Source organism: Amphiprion ocellaris, chromosome 5 (assembly GCF_022539595.1).
Source record: "Amphiprion ocellaris isolate individual 3 ecotype Okinawa chromosome 5, ASM2253959v1, whole genome shotgun sequence".
Taxonomy (NCBI): domain Eukaryota; kingdom Metazoa; phylum Chordata; class Actinopteri; family Pomacentridae; genus Amphiprion; species Amphiprion ocellaris.
The window spans coordinates 4311640-4332123 of NC_072770.1; the positions used below are offsets into that span (position 1 = coordinate 4311640).

At 41.4% G+C, this 20484-nt stretch overlaps 1 protein-coding gene across 4 annotated transcripts in view; it reads right to left on the reverse strand.

The window, feature by feature from the left end:
- Positions 1 to 9571: 9571 nt before the first annotated feature.
- mtss1 (MTSS I-BAR domain containing 1) overlaps positions 9572 to 20484 on the reverse strand; it is a 103191-nt gene continuing 92278 nt past the window's right edge. For 3 of the 4 annotated variants that reach the window (XM_023292069.3, XM_055011005.1, XM_055011007.1), the window contains 4 exons: positions 19069 to 19200; positions 16485 to 16635; positions 16169 to 16195; positions 9572 to 15225 (listed from right to left, as the gene is read on the reverse strand). In XM_023292069.3, coding sequence (XP_023147837.2) covers positions 14132 to 15225; positions 16169 to 16195; positions 16485 to 16635; positions 19069 to 19200 — 1404 coding nt within the window. In that variant the 3' untranslated portion in view covers positions 9572 to 14131. The remainder of the gene's footprint in view (positions 15226 to 16168; positions 16196 to 16484; positions 16636 to 19068; positions 19201 to 20484) is intronic. The other variant, XM_055011006.1, reaches the window with a different exon arrangement.

Below are 20484 nucleotides of genomic sequence, written 5' to 3' on the forward strand. Positions count from 1 at the left end.
AAGAAGCCATGCAGGCCAAAGCCATGACATTACCTCTACTGTGTTTCACAGATGAGCTTGTATGTTTGGGATCATGAGCAGATTCTTTCTTTCTCCAAGCTATAGCCCTTTGAAAAATTCCAACCTGAAATTTTTCCAGGCTGGAATTTATTCTTGCTAATGAGTGGTTTGCATCTTCTGGTGTAGTCTCTGTACTTTTGTTCATGAAGTCTTCTGTGAACAGCAGATTGGGATATCTTCACTCCTGCCCTCTGGAGGTTGTTGCTGATGTCAGTAACAGTTGTTTTCGAGTTTTTCTTTACAGTTCTCACAATGTTTCTGTCGTCAACTGCTGCTGTTTTTCTTGGTCTATCCATTCGATGTCTGTTAGTCCACCAGAGGTTTCTTTCTTCTTCAGGAAATTCCAAATGGTCGTACTGGCTATGGTCAATGTTTGTTCAATGGCTGTGATTGATTTTCCATCTTCTCTCCGCTTCACAATTGCTTGTTTTTCACCCATAGACAGCTCTTTGGTTTTCATGTTGGTTACACGTCTAACTATAGATGCAGTCTGCACAGGCAAAACCCAAATCTGAAACTGAACGTAGACATGGAGCGCTATTTATTGTTTGAATAATCAATGTAATAGGACACACCAGGGCAACTAAACACACCTGCCTGTCATATGTTCCACTCCCTTTGCTCACATGAAAAATGGGTGGGTACAAACAAAAGTTGCTATCTTCTAAGTTGTGTATCAGATCAAGATGTAAGATATACCTGGAGATAAACCTGAAACACTGATCTCTTTTTCATTCATCGTTTGATGTCAAACCCAAATGGAATGTAACTGAGTACTTTTACTTAAGTACAAACTCAAGGTACTTTTTCTTTTCTTTCCTCTCCACTACATCTCAGAGGGAAATATTGTACCTTTTACTTCTACATTTTTCCTACACCTTTAGCTACTTTTCAGGTTACAATTTGTCATTTTTTTATGACCAGTGAAAATCACTGTTTTCCAAATTTGGTGATTTTGAATGTTTGAGATAAACTCAAGGATTAGGTGTTATTAATCAAAAATCCTTCTACTTCTTTACCTTTGAAACCCCAAGCCATTTGTCAGTGTTTCTTACTCCCACCACATTTTTTCTCACTGCGTGCTCATTTTTTGCTGCAGTATAATGTCCTGCACCTCTATGGAAACAAAACAACCATGACTAGAAGTAGGGAGAACTCCAAAATGTCTTCTGTGCAGTATGACACAGTAAAAATTCATAAAATAGTCCAAAAAGGTGCTGAGGTTAATTGATTATTCTAAATCTGCCCATAGGTGTGAGTGTGAGTGATTGTTTGTCCTGTTTTAAGTTACTGTATTGTCATTAAGCTATTCTCTTGTTTTTCACTGTGAAGCACTTTGGTCACCCTTTGGGCTGTTGTAAAGGCCTATAGAAATAAATTTTGATTGACATTGAAAAGCTTTATGGTGACAATTTTTTGTTGGTCTTAGGGTTCTGCTCAAGTTGTATTAAAATAAACTGTTTTGTGTTGGGGTCAATGCCTGGCCTCCCTTTCTGTCTGATGTTCTCTTTTCCCCTCTCCTTCTCTTCCTCCCTCTCCTTCTCTTCCTCCCTCTCCTTCTCTTCCTCCCTCTCTCTCTCCCTCTGCTCTGTTTCTGTCTCATCCTCCTCTTCCAACTCACCTGTATCCATCCTGACCTGTCTCCCGCTCTTTATCCTCACCTGTGTCTTCCTCTCTCTGTCTTCATCTCTCCCTCTTTCTCCCTCTTGTCTTGGTCCTTCTGGTTCTCCCTCCTCGCCCATCTATCTCCCGTTCTTCCTCTGCTCTGTCAGCATTGGTACCTCCCTCTCTTTGTTGTGGCCCTGGCCACGCTGGTAGTCTTGGTGAATTAGAAGCAGTTAAGGAGACAGCACACCTGCATCAGATCACCATGCCAATAAAACCCGGCTCTCCTCTCCACTCGCTGCCAGCTCGTAGCATCAGCTACCTCTGTAGTAAGTAAGTACCTGGTTTTTGGTCACCTGTTTTCTGTCCCAAATGAACCCTGGTTTCCCTCTGCCTTAGTTTTCCTTTTCGGCCTGCGTGCCCAGACAGGCTGCTACTGCCGGCTCTCTCTTGGACCTCTGACTGCACTCAAAGACGTTGCCCACCTGCCCAGACCAGCCCTGTCACCAGCTCTTTCTGTGGAACTCTGCACAGGCACACACCGATTTCGCCTCGCCACCCACGACCGCCATCCTCTGCCAGCTCCGGTGCTCCTCCAGACGCTGACTCCCATAGCCTGCCTGCCCCCCCCCCCCCCCCAGTTACCTTCCCAGTTTTTTGTTAGCAGGATGTCTGTTTTGTGTAGTTGGTTTCTTATAGTTTCCTCCCACACTTGTGGTCGAGAGTTTTCATAGGGTTTTGTAGTTTCTGTAGGTTTTTTGAATGTGGTTTAGTTAGTTTTTCCTGTTGTTTGAGTTCCCCATTTGGTTAGTTTAGAGGAGCCTTATGGGGTTTTATTTGCTCTGTGAGTGGTTTTTGGTTGTAAAGGGAAAACAAACTTCTTCTGAACTCCGCCTGTCTGCCTGATCTGAGTGTTTGCACTCTGGGCTCACACCTGGACGTGACACTTTGGAGCTAAGAATATTTGTTTTCAGGTTGCCTTCCTTGGGATTGGGAAGAGTGGTGAAGCAACTCATGTTATGTCCAGGTTTCCCTAAACTTGGGCGTAACAGTGCACAGAAAAATATTGATTTTTAATGTCAAATTTGCATTAATAGATTTGAAAGCAGAGTATGGGTACAACGGCTGCTGCAGTTTGTTTTTACCTCATGATTGTTGCAGTGTCAGATACAATATTGACCGATTTTAACTCCGAGTTCTAAACCACTGATCGGTCTTTTGGCATCTTAAATCTGGAACTTGTGAATTTGTTAGTCTTATGTGATCATAAATCAATACCTTTTGGATGGTGGACTGTTGGTTTGATAAAACAAGCAGTGTTAATGTCTTGTTGGTCATTTCCCCCTCTCAGCACTTTATTGATCTCACTATGGTGTTCATTCTCACTTCAACAGTCAGGAACACACCAAGCTAAATGTCAGAGATTTAAATAGGGCAAGCCTCCTTCAAAATCCTGAATATCAATGTTCTCTTGTGCACATGATGTGATACAACTGTATGTGGTTTCAGAATTGCTTTTTTTAAAATTACATTTTACAGAAAGTTTCTTAAAGTATTTTCCTAAGTTTTTATTGCTTAGTTGTATTACTTGAATCTCTCAGTATTGTTACAAATGCTATTAAATAACTATATGTCCAAATATGTAAGCACACAAACACACACACAGGCTTTCATAGGGTGTCCTATTTATTTATTAATCTGAAGGAAATCAGTGAGTGCAAAGTAGTGGTGGGTGAGAGTGTAGCCAGACAGCACAGGATAGTGGTGTGAAGGATGACTCTGGTGATGAAGAGGGCAAAGGCAGAGCAGAGGATGAAATGGTGGAAGCTGAAAAGGAAGAGTGTCGCATGGTTTTCAGGGAGGAGTTCAGATCAGCTGTGGGTGGTCAGGAGGTGCTTCCAGATGACTGAACAACTACAGCTAATGTGATCAGGGAGACAAGTAAGAGAGTACTTGGTTTGTCATCTGGAAGGAAAGTAGTTAAGGAGACTTGGTGGTGGAATGAGGAAGTGCAGGCAATCATACGGAGAAAGAGATTAGCTAAAAAGAAATGGGACACTGGGAGGACTGAAGACAGTAGACAGGAGTACAGGGAGATGTACTGTAAGGTGAAAGCAGAGGTGGCAAAGGTCAAACAAAGGGTGTGTAGTATCTGACCCAAGATGTGTTACTTATATTATCGATAGATTGGAATGTGTTTTTGTGAGTTCTGGAATGTTGAGGTAGAAGGGGTCACTATGCCTTGGAGGTTGATCGATTAGGCTCTTTGTCTGGTCAGTGGGGCTCTGTTACTAACAGAAACCATATGTTGAGTTTTCACAAACAACCACGAACCTATAGTGAGCTCAGGATGTCGTTCAGGGAGGTTCATGTTGCCTAAGAATGCTCCTGGGCAGTCTATGGTGCCTGATCAGATGCTGTCTTCTTTGTAATAAAATTATTATTATGAGAACAAGATGGTGTCAATGGACGTTTCTCCTCCACCTGCACATCACAGATGTCTGAGAAACTACAGATGTATGATGACTTATATGCTAGTTTGGACAATGAGGTGGGAAAGACTGATTTATACATGTCGGCAAGGCAGAGACATAGAGATGGGAAGGACGTGCAGCAGCTCAAGGTGATTAAGGAGAGTGATGGAAATGTATTGACAGGTGCCAAAAGTGTGATGGGAAGATGGAAAAAGTACTTTGAATGAGGAAAATGAGAGAGAATGAAGAGTAGAAGAGATTACCAGGAAATAGCAAAGATTAGTAAGGGTGAAGTGGGGAGGGCATTGAAAAGGATAAAGAGTGGAAAGGCAGTTGGTCCTGATGATATACCTGCGGAGGTATGGAAGAGTCTATGAGAGGTGGCAGTAGAGGTTCTGACTAGGTTGTTCAACAAGATCTTACAGCAGGGCTATTCAAATAAAAATTCACTCAGGCCAGATTTTCAGACTAAGGACATAAGCTGGGCCAGACATTCTGGCAGACAGTGAGCAAAGTTAACCATTTAAACTAAACACAAATAGATAACAATCACACTGGATGTTTATTAACATATTGCCACATCCAAAAGTACATAAACACAATAGTTTGGTTTGGCATTCGGACTTGGTGGTAAATAAATAAATACTTCTCAGTCCACGCAGGATTAAACTGACGGTTTTCCTCACCGATTTGTCGTTTCAGGGTAGAAAAACACGTGCTGCTATTTTCACCTGTATAGAACTGCTAATGTTAACTTTTCAAACACAACTCCTCAACAACACAATGCATTGTGGGTTAGTTGCTAAGTTACGGTAAGTGTTGCATTCAATGTTTGTAATAATGTTGGAATTTTTGTAAGAACTTGTCAGTGTTACTAAAAGATGTTTTTCTCGGACCCAAGTCCCAATCATTCAGCAGTTGCTTTTGGGCTGCTAATTGAATAGGACTGTCTTAGAGTGTAGAAGAGGCCTGAGGAATGGAGGTGAAGTGTGCTGGTGCTGCTGTTTAAGAACAAAGGAGATGTGCAGAGTTGTGACAACTACAGACGAATAAAGTTGATGAGCCATTCAATGAAGTTATGGGAAAGAGTAGTGGAAGTTAGACTAAGGGCAGAAGTGAGCATTTGTGAGCAGCAATATAGTCCCATGCCAAGATAGAGTACTATAGATGCAGTGTTTGCTTGAGGATGTTGATAGAGAAGTACAGAGAAGGTCAGAGGGAGCTGTATTGTGTCTTTGTAGATCTAGAGAAAACCAAGAGAGGAACTGTGGTGTTTTATGAGGAAGTCTGTATGTTAGAGTGGTGCAGTACATATATGAGGGCTGTAAGACAGTGGTGAGGTGTGCTGTAGGTGTGACAGAGCAGTTCAAGGTGGAGATGGGACTGTATCAAGGATCAGCTCTGAGCCTTTCTTGTTCACTATGGTGATTGACAGGGTAACAGATGAGGTCAGACAGGACTCTCCATGGACTATAATGTTTGCAGATGACATTGTGATCTGTAGTGAGAGCAGGGAGCAGGTGGAGGAAACTCTAGAGAGGTGGAAGTATGTCCTGGAAAGGAGAGGAAGTTGCAGGAAGGAGAGGTTAGTTGCAGCAAGACAGAATACATGTGTGTGAATGAGAGACCCAAGTGGAAGGGTGAGGTTACAGGGAGTAGAGATAAAGAAAGTGGAGAATTTTAAGTGCTTAGGTTCAACAGTCCGGAGCAATGGAGAGTGGGGAAAATATTTGAAGAAGAGTGTGCAAGCAGGTTGGAATGGGTGGAGAAAAGTGTCAGATGGGATGTGATAAAAGAGTATGAGTAAGAATCAAAGGAAAGGTGTACAAAATGGTGGTGAGACCAGTGATGTTGCATGGTTTAGAGACAGTGACACTGAGGAAAAGACAAGAGGCAGAGCTAGAGGTAGCAGAGATTGAAATGTTGAGGTTCTCTTTGGGAGTGACCATGGTGGATAAGATCAGGAATGAATACATCACAGGGACAGCGCATGTTAGATTCTTGGAGCTAACTTATTTTTTCAAGCCACTTTATATTGCTTTGTCTTACAGTGTGTCAATACTGCACTATTTCATCCTCATTTCTCATCCCTGTACATATTGTAAATATTATTACTACTATTCTATTATTATTTTATTTCTATTACTACGTCTATTGCTACATAAGCTGCTGTAACAATGTGAATTTCCCCTGGCGTGGGGAGAAATAAAGGACTTATCTTATCTAAAGCCAGATAGGACAGACTAAGATGATTTGGAGTTGTAAAGAGGAGGGATGGTGAAAATACAGTGGGGATCGAAAGTTTAGGCACCCCAGGTAAAAAATTTGTATTAATGTGCATAAAGAAGCCAAGGAAAGATGGAAAAATCTCCAAAAGGCATCAAATTACAGATAAGACATTCTTATAATATGTCAAAAAAAGTTATATTTTATTTCCATCATTTACACTTTCAAAATAACAGAAAACACAATAATGGCATCTGCAAAAGTTTGGGCACCCTGCAGAGTTAATACCTTGTACTGCCCCCTTTGGCAAGTATCACAGCTTGTAAACGCTTTTTGTAGCCAGCTAAGAGTCTTTCAACTCTTGTTTGAGGTATCTTCGCCCATTCTTCCTTACAAAAGTCTTCCAGTTCTTTGAGATTTCTGGGCTGTCTGTCACGCACTGCTCTTTTAAGGTCTATCCATAGATTTTCAATTATACTGAGGTCAGGAGATTGTGAAGGCCATGGCAAAACCTTCAGTTTACGCCTCTTGATGTAATCCACCGTGGATTTTGAAGTGTGTTTTGGATCATTATCCATTTGTAGAACCCATCCTCTCTTTAACTTGGGCTTTTTCACAGATGTTTCAGCAAATTTTGGACACTAACTTGAGTTAGTGTCCAAAATTTGCTGAAATTTTATTGAATCCATTTTTCCTTCTACTCGTGAAATGTTCCCTGTGCCACTGGCTGCAATACAACCCCAAAGCATGATTGATCCACCCCCATGCTTAACAGTTGGACAGAGGTTCTTTTCATTAAATTCTGTGCCCTTTCTTCTCCAAACGTACCTTTGCTCATTCTGGCCTAAAAGTTCTATTTTAACCTCATCGGTCCACAGAACTTGTTTCCAAAATGCATCAGGCTTGTCTATATGTTCATTTGCAAACTTCAAACGCTGATTTTTGTGGTGAGGACGTAGAAGAGGTTTTCTTCTGATGACTCTTCCATGAAGACCATATTTGTACAAGCATCTCTTTATAGTGGAATAGTGTACCACAACTCCAGTGTCTGCCAGATCTTTCTGGAGGGATCGTGCAGTCAAACGTGGGTTTTGACTTGCTTTTCTCACAATCCTGTGAACTGTTCTGTTTGATATTTTTCTTGGTCTTCCAGATCTTGCTTTAATTTCCACTGTTCCTGATGACTGCCATTTCTTAATTACATTCCGAACAGAGGATATTGGCATCTGAAAACGCTTTTCTATCTTCTTATAGACTTCTCCTGCTTTGTGAGCGTCAACTATTTTCAGTTTCAGTGTTCTAGACAACTGCTTAGAAGAACCCATGGTGCTGATTGTTGGGGTAAGGTCAGATGAGTCTGGGCATTTAAAACCTTTGAGATTGACATCACCTGGTCCTGATTGTGAACAATCCATGACACTGTCAGGTCTCAGCTTTCCAAAGGGGGCAATGCATGCTTTAAACTCTGCAGGGTGCCCAAACTTTTGCAGACGCCATTATTGTGTTTTCGGCTATTTTGAAAGTGTAAATGATGGAAATAAAATATAACTTTTTTTTGACATATTATAAGAATGTCTTATCTGTAATTTGATGCCTTTTGGAGATTTTTCCATCTTTCCTTGGCTTCTTTATGCACATTAACACAAATTTTTACCTGGGGTGCCCAAACTTTCAATCCCCACTGTATCGGACGAAGAATGCTAAGCAAAGAGAACATGAAGTTAGTTGGTGTGAGAGAAGAGGATGGGGTTAGATGGAAGCAGATGATGTGCTGTGGTGACCCCTGAAGGGAAAAGCCCAAAGGAAACGAAGAAGAGCACAATCCTGGTTCAATAGAACTATACAAACCAGCTCTGTGATGGTGTAAGTTTGGTCCAGAATTTACACATGGTCCATTCTATCAATATTCACCCCTTTAAAAAAAAATCTGTCCATTGGAAAATGATCAGGCGTGGAGCATTTGGTGAACTGAGGCAAAATGACCCAGATTCTACTGCTGTTAATGCTGCATGCATTTAATATATTCAAAGGACTCCTACAACAGTTTAAATTTCAGCTCCATTTTATGTTTTGTCAAAACCTGGATTACCTGATTACATTTTTATTGGTGAGTCTCAGTAATCTGAACTGTTTTGCCAACATCACATCAAAGTTAGCTGTTGAATTCTACTTTTTGTAAACTTCATTTTCCTGTTTTATTGCCTCTTTCATAGCTTCAAGTGTGTAATTCTGGTTAAAAATAAAATAGAAACAAATAAAAACTAAAAAAGTTTAGGTTTCTATCTCAAAATTACAATTTCAAGATTTTTGGTTATAAGACACAGCCTGATTTACTGTAAAATAATTTATTAAGTTAGTGAGGTTTTAAACCTGAAGTGTGCAGGCTATTTCATCTTCTTTGATGTCAAACTTTTTTTTTTTTAACTTTTCATTAGAGAAAAGAAGACATTAGAAGATGTGTTTTCAGTGCTGTTGTTCTACATGCACAAGCAGGTGCAGTTTTCTTGCTTTGGAGACGTTCATATGAATCCTACTTATGTCTGATGCTGCAGGTATTTATTAAACTCAAAGGAAAGAGTCCTGGGCTGCACAGTGGTGTAGTGGTTAGCACTTTCGCCTTGCAGCAAGAAAGTCCCTGGTTCGCGTCCCGGCTTTCCCGGGATCTTTCTGCATGGAGTTTGCATGTTCTCCCTGTGCATGCGTGGGTTTTCTCCGGGTACTCCGGCTTCCTCCCACAGTCCAAAAATATGCTGAGGTTAATTGATCATTCTAAATTGCCCGTAGGTGTGAATGTGAGAGTGCTTGTTTGTCTCTGTATGTAGCCCTGTGACAGACTGGTGACCTGTCTAGGGTGTCCCCTGCCTTCACCTGAGTCAGCTGGGATAGACTCCAGCACCCCCCATGACCCTAGTGAGGATTAAGCGGTGTAGAGATAATGGATGGATGGAAAGAGTCCTACAAACAGCTTTAAACAACAAAGTAAAGTTTATCTCCTATTTACATTTTATAGAAACTTGGATTACATTCATTATTCATGAGTCCCATTAGTCTTATCTGTTCTGCTCTGTGTTCTGTCACAGAAAAGTTAGATTTTGTGAGGTGTGACATTGTAGAGCAAAGTGAGAAAAGAAAAAAAAGGTGTTTTATGATTTTGGCACATAAACTGTATAGAGACAACAAACATACAACACAAAAAGACACCAGGAACCATTTTTGTCATCATCGAATTTATTATTATCATTGATTCCACAGTGAACACCAAATGAAGAAGAACAAAACATGTCTATATTCTGCTGGTTCATATCATCTGGTTAGTCTTTGCTCGATCCAACAATCAGACATCCAATCAGGCTTTAGATCCTCAAACATCAGGAAATTCACTGTGTTTACTCCTTTACAGCTTGTCTACAAAAAGATGATGACTGACGGCAGCATCAGATTGGATCACATGGCTGGATCAAAACAAAAATCAACAAAAATACAATCAGGATATGTGTACATACATCTGTATATATATAGATTGCGATCTCTCCCAGGAACAGAAACACCAATATATACATAAACAACTGCTGTGGCTCCAATCTGACAATCAATCAAACATTCTTAGATGAATAACAGTGCAGCTTTTCTGGAAAATAAAAACACTTAAATCAGCTGCAGAAACATTCCAAAATAGACAAATGCTTCTCTGAGAACAGATCAGGAGCAGCTGACCAGAGACTGGACTGCATTTCCCAGCATGCAGCTGTTCTCTGATAGGCAGCTTCTCAACAGGGCCATAGCCAGAAACTTGAGCAATATTGATGTTGGTGAGCTCAAAACAACACAGAAGTGCAATGAAATTTTTGTGAGTATTTCAAAAATATATTCATGAATCTTTTTGAATTATTCTTTCTGTAAACTTTATTTTCCTATATCATAGCCTCTTTTGCTGCTTTGGGTGTGTAATTTACTAGAAAATGCGAAATAAGTTTCGGTTGTCTACCTAAAAACAAAGAAACAAAGGAAACAAACAAAGGAAATGATCATAGATTTCTGCAGATCCAAACCCCCTCTTCCAGTGAACACTTGTGTCGTGGACATCAAGGTGGTGGCATCGTATAAATATTTAGGTGTCCACCTTGATAATAAGTTGGAATGGTCTAGAAATGTAGACTTCATCTACAAAAAGGCCCAGAGCTGACTTTTTTTTACCTCAGATCCCTTCGATCATTAGACATCTGCAGTAAGATGCTGCAGATGTTTTATCAGTCTGTTGTAGCAAGTGTCCTGTTTTATGCTGCAGTCTGCTGGGAGGCAGTATAAAAAACAAGGATGCAGGGCATCTGAACAAACTGATTAAAAAAACTGGTTCTGTGGTTGGAATCAGATTGAACTCATTGGAGGATGAGGTGGAGAGACGGGCTCTTAGAAAGATGGAGGCCATTCTGACAAACCTGGATCATAAGCTTCACATCTGTTTCAATGAGCAATGAAACATTGGTAGTGGACGGCTCCTATCTCTGCTCTGCAGGACTGAAAGATTCAGAAAATCTTTCTTACCATCAGCAATTAGACTATTTAATTCTAAAGTAAACAGATGAGAACCCAGACAATTGAATTTCCCTTCGGGGATTAATAAAGTTGTTGCATTGTATTGTATTGTATTGTAAAAGGTCTGATTTTAGGACATTTGGTCCTGAAATATATCAGAAACCAACTGAAATAACTAGATTAGACTGCAAAATGTAAATAATGTTAATAAATGAAGGCAGTTTTAAAGCAGAAATATGCTGGTTTGGGCTTTTTAACCAGTATTTAGTGGTGTTTTTCATCTTCTCTGATCTTAAACTCTTTTTGACTGTTGACAAAAAATAAGAAGACAATCTTTATTAAGTATTTTATATATAAATATTTTATTGATGAAATGTTTAATGGATTCAGTAACAGTCACATTAAATAATAATTTTAATAAAATTATTTAGCGGCAGCTTGTATAAACTTGTCCTTGCCATTTTAACCCTAATACTTCCTAAAAGTGTTCAGTGAGAGGAACATGACTTTACTCCTCAGTTGTAGCTGTGACCCTGTTTCCCAGCATACTCTGACAGCTCACTACGTGAAGTTAACTGGCGACTTTTACAGGCAGCACATCTGTGTAGCAGCTGAAAACAGGCAGCAGCAGAGGTGCAGTTTAATGTCTTATTCATTTAATCTCATTGGGATTCATTTGTTTGATGATTTTGCCCATAGCTCAGCAGTGACTCATTGAAACAGTGGCTGCACTGAGGAAATACGCTAATTCAACTTTTAACTTGCTGCTGTAGTATGTATACTTAATTTTTTTGGCATTTTATCTTTTGTCACAAAGCCATTACTGAATTCTTTGTACTTCTAGCAATTGTTGGGCTCTTTCCATAGAGGTTCAGGACTTTATATTACAATGAGTAATGAGCCCACAGTGAATAAAAATGTAACAGGAGCAAATGCACACAGAAACTGCTTTGTGTTCAGAAGATTAAATGCCTGGAAACAGATATTAGAGAGGAAATCAAGTATCAGGACATTTATGAGTATGAAGGTGGCAAATTAACTGATTAAAATATCTCATCAGCTTGAAACTGGCTCCAAGATAGAACCAGATATTTAAGCCCAACAAAATTAAATAAATACATTTAAAGTTACACCCTCACAGTTGTGGACTATGACTGGCTTTAAGCAGCATTTTATCCAATCCAATGAAAGTAACATCATCAGTCCTGTAGCTAAAAAAAAGCAGAAGCAACAGCAAAGCAGATGCCTACAAGTAGAACAGATTTTGTTTTCAAGTAAAAGGGATAAATATTCACTAGTTACAGCTTTTCATTTATCGTAGGAGTGAAGTGAATGTTAAGTGACTTTAAAAACATTTGCTGGGAACTTTTATGATTTTATTTTATATACTAAAACAACAAATGAGAAAACAACTGGCTCATGGTTTGAAAATTAAAATGATTGAATCAAATGTCCTATTTCGTATCTCTGTGCTCAAAAAGGCAGTTTTAAATCAGTGTCATTACTGTTCCGTAATTTAGTTTGAGAGCTAAAACAAGTCCATTATTAATTTTTAACAAAAGTCCAAATTTTAATTTAGTTTGTATGAAATCATGACCAAGAAAAGTAAACATTGTATATATGAAAACATAAAAAGTATTTGTAAAAATGTTGTACATTTTTATTCCAGCATTTTCCAATTTTTAAAAAATGAATAATGAATGACATTTAACTTTTGTTTTTTGTTTTTTTTAAATTATTTTTTCATTGGAACTTTGTTATATTACACAAACTACATTTCTGTGTTCTCTGTACTTCTAGTCATCATGGTTGTGCTGTTTCCACAGAGGTGCAGAACTCCATACTGCAGTGAAAAATGAGCCATAAATTGACAAATGGAAATATTTACACACTGAAATATGAGCAAAATCATGGTGATATAATTGGTATATTATTACTAGTCTTGTTTTGTGGGTAGAGGGACTGTTTTACATATGCATGTTGGCCATTAAGTAACAAAAAAAGCCAAAAATGCGTATTCGGTAACTAAAAGAAGTGTCTCTGTTATGTAGTTTGTCAAGTAAGTAAACATCTTGGACACAATTTCTTATTAAAAATAACCGATAAAGTGTTATAAGCAGATATCTGCTGGCACCAGATATCTTCAGTGGGTCCGGCTCTAGTCATTAAATAATTTACTGTTAAAATTTTTATTTGTTTGGTTCAGTATGCCTTCAAACACGGAAGTGTGTCCCCTTGTAAATGCTAAAACTACCTCCACACGTCAGCAACTGCTGTGCAACAGTTCAGCTCATCATAGCCAGCTATGTTTTTAGAGATAATGTAATCCATATTTCTGCTTCTGTGTAAAAAATCAGTATTGCTTCTGAAAGTTGCCAACAAGTTGTCATATTTAACAGCTAATTGTTTACATGGTAAACCAGACTTTTGCCACGGTAACAGTTTTAATCTTTGCCACTTAAAAGTAAAGGAATCCAAATTGTGACTCTGACAACATGCCATTAAGGAAAACATCTATCCCCCTCAAAGCTCTTTTTGTTCCAATATATCTGCCATCTGTAGACCCTGTCAACGTTATATTCCAGAGTCTAGGGTGTCTGGCTCGACTCCTTGAGATGATCAGGACCCAACCAGCCACCGTTCAAATTCAACACTGACCTACAGCCAGCAGATTACAAACTCCACACTCCATGGTTCAACCATGGAACAACATGGAGCAACTAGACTATTTAATAAAGCCCACTCTCCTGGGAGTTGAGGCAAAAAAACAAACAAACAAAAAAAAGAAGCAAATCAAACACACCCAGGACTCAAGAGGATCTGAAACAACCTCCTAGTCTGGCTAATTAACATCATTCTGACGAGGAAATGGGAAATAACTAAAAACGATCAACAGTTCTATCAGTAAGACTGAATCATACAAAAACCTTATCCACAGTCAAAATGCAAACACGAACCAAAAAAAAGGCAAAAGGTTGTTGCAACAACAGGAGAGGACAACAAAGTCTCAAAAAAAGAAATCTAAATGGCCTAAAAGGAAGCAGAAATTTCTAAAATAAAAGAAGACACATGTCGAGTTCCAGCAATCAAACAGTGTGTTTGTAAATTCCACACCCTCAAAACATGTTTGATTTTGCTCTGTGTGGTTTGAGCTGACACATTCTGGTGCCTCTAAAGCGCTGACCCCAGTAAACCTAGCAGTTCTCCAAGCAAAACAGTCTGTCTTTGTAGCCTCATTTGTGATTGGGTGGAGGGGGTAGGAAGGGGGCGGACCGGTCATCTGTAAGGGTCTTTTTGAGCTTTACCCCTCTGATGAGGGTCAGCATGTCTCCTCTACCACCTCCTCCCTCTTGGGTCAGCTGCTTGGGTTTGTGGTCTGGGCTGGAGGGTGGAGGAGCCTGGGGCTGGTAGTTAGCGCTGTGGCCCAGACTGGAGGCCTCTCCCTGGGCAGCAGCGGTGTCAAGCTGGCCCTGGTGCTGCTGGTGGAGCAGCTTTTGTTTCTGCTGCTGGTTCAGATGTTCTTGATGCTGGTCTTGCTGCTCATACTGATCTTGGTGATGTTGCGGCTGCTGGGGCTGCTGGGGCTGCTGGGGCTGCTGAAGCAGTAGTTGTTGCTGTTGAAACTGCTGTTGTAGTTGCTGCTGATGCCATTGCAGCTGCTGACTCTGGAGCTGCTGATTGTGTTGCTGTAGTTCAGTGCATCGCTGCTGATGGTTTAGTTGTTGGCCGATTTGTTGCTGCCGCTGTAGCTGGTACTGTCTCTGTTGTTGCTCTTTAATGCTGCTAACCTCTGGCTGCAGGGAGGGTACGGTAGGTACAGGCACTGGAATGGGCATCTGACCTGGGACCAGCTGGTAGTACGGGGAAGAGGAGGAGGAAGGTAATGCACTGAGGCTCTGGGTGGAGGTGCAGAGTTTACTTTGACCAAATCCTCCTCCAGCCGAGGGTGCAGTGAAAACGTTCTCATCACTGCCTCCATTTCCTGTGAGGGTTTTGAGGGGAACCTGTGGGGTGCAGATGGGGATAGGAACCCCCCCACTGATCGTGCCTCTGCGATAAGCCGGCTTAGATGACGGTTTGCGCCTGATGGTTGCCGTGTGGGACGGCAGCTGGCGGATGGACCCGCTGCTCAACTCGGCCTCAGCCAATAGACTGACGGTGGAGGCGGGACGTTTATACTGAGCAAACTCCCTGTACTGGAATCTGAGGTTGGAGTTCCTTGGGATGGTTGAAGACTTGTCAAAGTCTGACTGGCTGTTGCCGTGCGAGAGGTGATGCAAGGAGATGGAGTCAGCGTCACCATGGAGAGAGATGGACTCATAGTCGACTGCAGATAGAGAGAGGCAAAAAAACCTGATTTGTTGGATGCTGGATTATCTCAATGACATTTTGTGTTTTCATGTCAGTTGACATAAGTGTCAGAAACACATAATCACATCCGTGACTCACTGCTTGTGTGAGTGTGAATCGACAAATAGGGGATGCGTCATTGTGGAAACTCTTATCTAACCTAAACAGGGAACATGCAAGCAAGTTACTTTTAAGTCAGAACACACAAACCCACTGTAATGTTCCGACTGATGAAGTTAAAACCAGACGCATACGTCACTTAATAGAAATTACGTAAAGTTGTACTAAATTATACAGAGTACAGGCCATAATGGTGAACATGTGTTATATTTTCAATTTTTTTTTTTTTTTAAATGAAGTAAATACGTTAAAAAACTGTTGGGTTTTTTTTGCTTCACAGTTAAGGAAATCGTCAGTTTGAGGATATCTAGTAGCTTGCGACCTTAAGCTGGAACTAAAAAGACAAACATAGCTGGCAGCACCTCATATCAATCTCAATTATGTTATTGGTAATTCAGTTAACAATCTAATACCAGTTTCCACAGTTTCCATAGTTCTTGTGAGATTAAATCATTCTCTGTGGGTCAGTGCTTGAACAAAGTTTCACTCAGTTGTATCAATCCACAGACCCTCGACAGAGGCCTTGCCCATATGTACATGGGAATTATGTAAGATGTGACTTTTTTTAAATGGATTTTTGCGTTTTGTCCACATGCAAATGCTGTTTTAAGTCACTGGAATTGAGCTTTTGGAAAGACAGATTTCATAAATGAATGCAATGCAGGACAGCAGACAGATAAATTTAGTTAGCCAAATCATAGAAAATAAGTCAATTTTTAAAAACCTCACAGCCTCAGTAGGACATCAGAATGACAAAAAGACAGACAGAGAGACATGCAGGCAGGTAGTAAGAGACCTACCATAGAGGGGAGGATCTCTCTTTACAGCTGGAAGAGAAGGAATGAAGTTTAACCAAGAAAACAAAAACCTACTCAAAGAAACACACCTCAGAATAGCTAGTACAGCAGAGAAGAAACTAGGGAATGATTCGGGTAACAGGAAGTTCAACAGACTCAGTTTTATCCAAACAAAAAAAAAAAAAGAAAAATGAATGAAGCACACCACAGAGTACACCTGAGAGGTTCAGAATGTCAAGCAGTTTAGCAAAGTTAAACCTGCCTGAGTGACTTTGTGAAATATGATAGTGGTGATTTATTGCTCCATCTGTGTACTTACTGTGGGTGTGGATGGTGTCCTCAGAGCAGGACGGGGTGGTGGTCTGGGTGCTGTAGCCACTCGAACAGTGCAGAGAGTCTCTGCTGCTTCTTGGGGCATCTGAATTCAACACGCCCAACGTCAACGCCACGTGATCCCGGGAAGAGCAAGACTGAGAAGGAGTGAGGAGGATGAGCTGAGTTAAATTTACCATTTTCCAAATAATATATACAGAAGGGAGAGAAAACCAGGAGAGAAGAAGAGGGCAGAGACAAGTAAGATGGATGGTCATGTCTTAAAAGAACGTGCAACTTTAGAGAGAAAAGTTAACTGAGAATCCTCACAGTTCTAATCTTTATCTCCTCAGCCTCACTCTACTGTTGTTACTGACTTAGTCTGTTGTCCACCAAGTCTTCATTTTTCCTTTCGTCAACTCTTTTCCTGCTCTCACATGACTCCACTGGGATAGTATAAGTTCTTTGGAAAGAGTGCCTTTGCATTTCAACTGGTTAACAGTGTGACACAAGCTTGATTTAAACATCCAAGCTGAATCTGCATTATACGTATGGTGTAATCTGATGTGGAAATGTATCTACACGTGTTTGGTAGCAAAACTGAATCCCCACCATATAAATCACTAGGGCCGCCCTAGTCAAGGTTTAAATGGCTGTTAAACTCTCTTTGTTGGGATTTTAGGACTGCATTGCAAGTGGCAGATAAGTGGTGTAACTGACAACCTCTTCTGTTTTAATGATATTTTTTTAAAGTTTGACATAAATGTAAAAATTGAAATAAACATCCTAGTCCTCTACAACTCACAACTACTAGTAATGTTACTGTGAGCCCAATAACATTATATAAACATAAGCTCCTAGCAGTCCCTCCAGACATGTCTGTAAATAACTAAAAAGAAGATTGCTGATAATATCTAAATGGGGGGTGGGGGGGTGGGGGGGGATAAGCCATTTCCTCTAGAAACACAAAGAAACACAAACTCCAATCCTGCAAGCAGGCCAGGTGGACTGGAACATTCCGGGGACCAACCCATGGATAGGCCAGGCAGGCTGGACCACTCCGGCGGTCTGGCAGGCGGCCGGCGGCGGGACCGCTCCGGGACCGGTGAGGTGGCGTCGGGCTCCCAGACAGCGGAGGACTCGGCTCCTGGCTCCTCCGGGCAGCAGCGGGTGGATGAGGCCAACAGCTCTTGAGGGGATAGGGCAGTGGGTTGGCTCCGCGGTATTTCCCTGACTACTGGTGAGCCCGTCCGTTTGCCACCTTAGATGGGCAAGTGGCCGCGTAGTGCCCCACCTTACCACAGCGCAGGCAAGCGTTGGCATGGAAATGCTGATTCCTCACATGAGGCGTGACCCAAGCTCTTCCGATCTGCATTGGCTCCTGTTCCGATGAAGCTGCACCCGGCTGGGGAGCGCGTGGTGGACTGGGCGACGGACCTCTGTGGCTGAGGTGTAACCTAGAGAACTGCAGAGGCCGGGTCCCTCTCTCCCGGCGGCGTTCCCGGAGGCGATTGTCTAGTCAGATGGAGAGAGCAATGAGCTGATCAAGGGTGACCGGTTCCTCCCTGGAGACCTGGAGTTCATCTTTGATAGTCTCGTTTAAGCCGTTCCTGAAGGCTCCCTGCAGGGCCTCATCAGACCAGCCACTCTCCGCTGCTAGAGTACGGAACTCAACTGCGTATTCCGCTGAACTCCGGGAATCCTGGCGGAGTGAGAGGAGGCGTCGTCCCGTGTCCCTGCCCCGCACCGGATGGTCAAACACCCGTCTCATCTCCAGGACAAAGGCCGTATAGTCGTAACAGATGTCTGACTGTGCCTCCCAAACTGGTGCTCCCCAGTCGCGAGCCACCCCGGTAAGCAGACTGAGGAGGTATGCTATGCGGGCGCAATCTGTGCAGTACACAAGGGGTTGTTCTTCGAATACTAAAGAGACCTGCATCAAAAAGCCTTGGCAGGCCCCCATACCTCCTGGTTCTCGCACTACCGGGGAACTCTGGTCAGCGCCCCCGGAACCCGAAACAAGATCTGCCGGAGAGCTGCTGCTCCTACCCAGCCACAGAGGGTGCTGAGCGAAATATGCAGACAGCTCCGCCACCCTCTCAGTCAGTCAAACCCTGTTCATGACAGTTTAAAGCCACTTTAGTTGACAGATTGACCAGTAAAGCCACTGAAGACAAACCTGACTATTGGGTACAATACTATGAATTTGTCCAGCTGCTTCCATTTGGACCTGTGCTTAGAAACAGTGCTCGACAAGCAAAACTATGAGTGCACACACACCACCACTGCAGGTGGTCAGTGCATAAGCTCCACAGGTTAAAAAAGTAACAACTGGATGTATCCATAGCTCCACAGTCTAAGTCACAGCTTCAAGCACAAGCACAGTATCACTATCCCAACCAGCAGCTCGTTACTGTTAGAGATAAGCCTAAATGACAAGAGTGTTTCTGTGAACTGGCACAACACACCAACCATGGATCAAGAGGAATGAAAAAGTATTGCAAGGTAACACAAATGAAAAAAAATCTCAATTCAGAGCACAAAGATTCTATTGTTTCTCTCTGAGTAATAACTCGACCACTTTGTGTTACCTTCCCAGATGCAGACATGGCTCGAGCTCTCTCTCCATGGTGTGTGTAGGTATTGTGTGGAGGGACCAACAGGCCGTTCTCCGCTGTTCCACTCCCCCCGGATGTCAGCTGATTGGTGGAGCCAACTGCATCCTGTAAAAAATGAACCAGTCAATCGACATGCACTGACAGTGTGAACAGCAGTACAATTAGCACAGTTCAAAGACCATAATGTTACCATAGAACTTCCTCATTCAACACAACCATTGTAAGCCTTGTTTTATGTATAGCAACCGTGATAGCAGGTATACGGAGGCTGACAGGTAAAGTACACAGTGTAAATAAAAACCTCTAATATGTGTAAGGAGCTCCCTCAAAGGAAAAAAAAAGATTGGGGATTTAGTTTTTTGGATTACACTTGCCTGTAATCACTGTATTAAGTAGGACTTCTACAATGGCTGCTGGTCAACACAACATGTTCATCTCAATTCACTGGTTTTGTTTTCTTTCCATGGGATTTGTTGACAATGCAAAACATGCAGATTTTCACCCAAAATATCACATAAAATAACTCAAAATCAATGCAAGTGCCTTATTTAGTTGCTAAATGAGGCACTTGTAAAGACTCTCGTGACTCGGTAAATAAAATAAAAATTTTTGTAATGAAGTGTAGTTTAGTGGACTCATCTTCCTTATAGAACTTTGGAAATTGACTCTTCAACTTAAAGCACACCAACTTTCTATATTTTCATTGTCACAGGACCACTGACAAGACACCACTGACAGCGATAGCGACACCAGTCTAAAAAGGCATTACAGCAAATTTCAAAAACAGTGCATCTTGGTAACAGGAGAAATATGCGACAAGGTAGATGACTGGGCCGAGGGCTGGTTGAGGTGGATATACAGCAGTGAGGTGCCACATTATTGATACTGCAGGTGTTATAAGGTGTTAAATGACTAGGAACATCTCTGGCACTCTAATTGTTTGACGCATTGCATTTGAAAAAAAATTTACTCAAAAGAATAACACATTCTAGTTTGGATGACTGAATAAATGGTACTGTCAGATTTCAAGCCAGTCTGACATTCTGTGGTTCCAGCTTCTCCAATGTAACGATTTGCTGCTCTTCTCTTTTATAGCTGTGGAGACTGAATATCGTCTGGGTTTCAGACTGTTGGTCAGAAAAATTTGCAAATTAATGTGGTTATGGTAGGCTGTGTGAAATGTTGACTATCATTTTAAATTACTTTCTGAGATTTTATCGGACCAGAAATGAATAGAGAAAGTACCTGAGATCATTGCTGTAGAAAATACCAGTTAATCGGGACGTACCAGGCAATGTCAGCTTGTCAAAGACATTGGTATGGTAATGTCAAAGATTGTTTGAGATCACTAACAAGTTTGTTTTTACACTTTAAAGATATAGCTCAGCT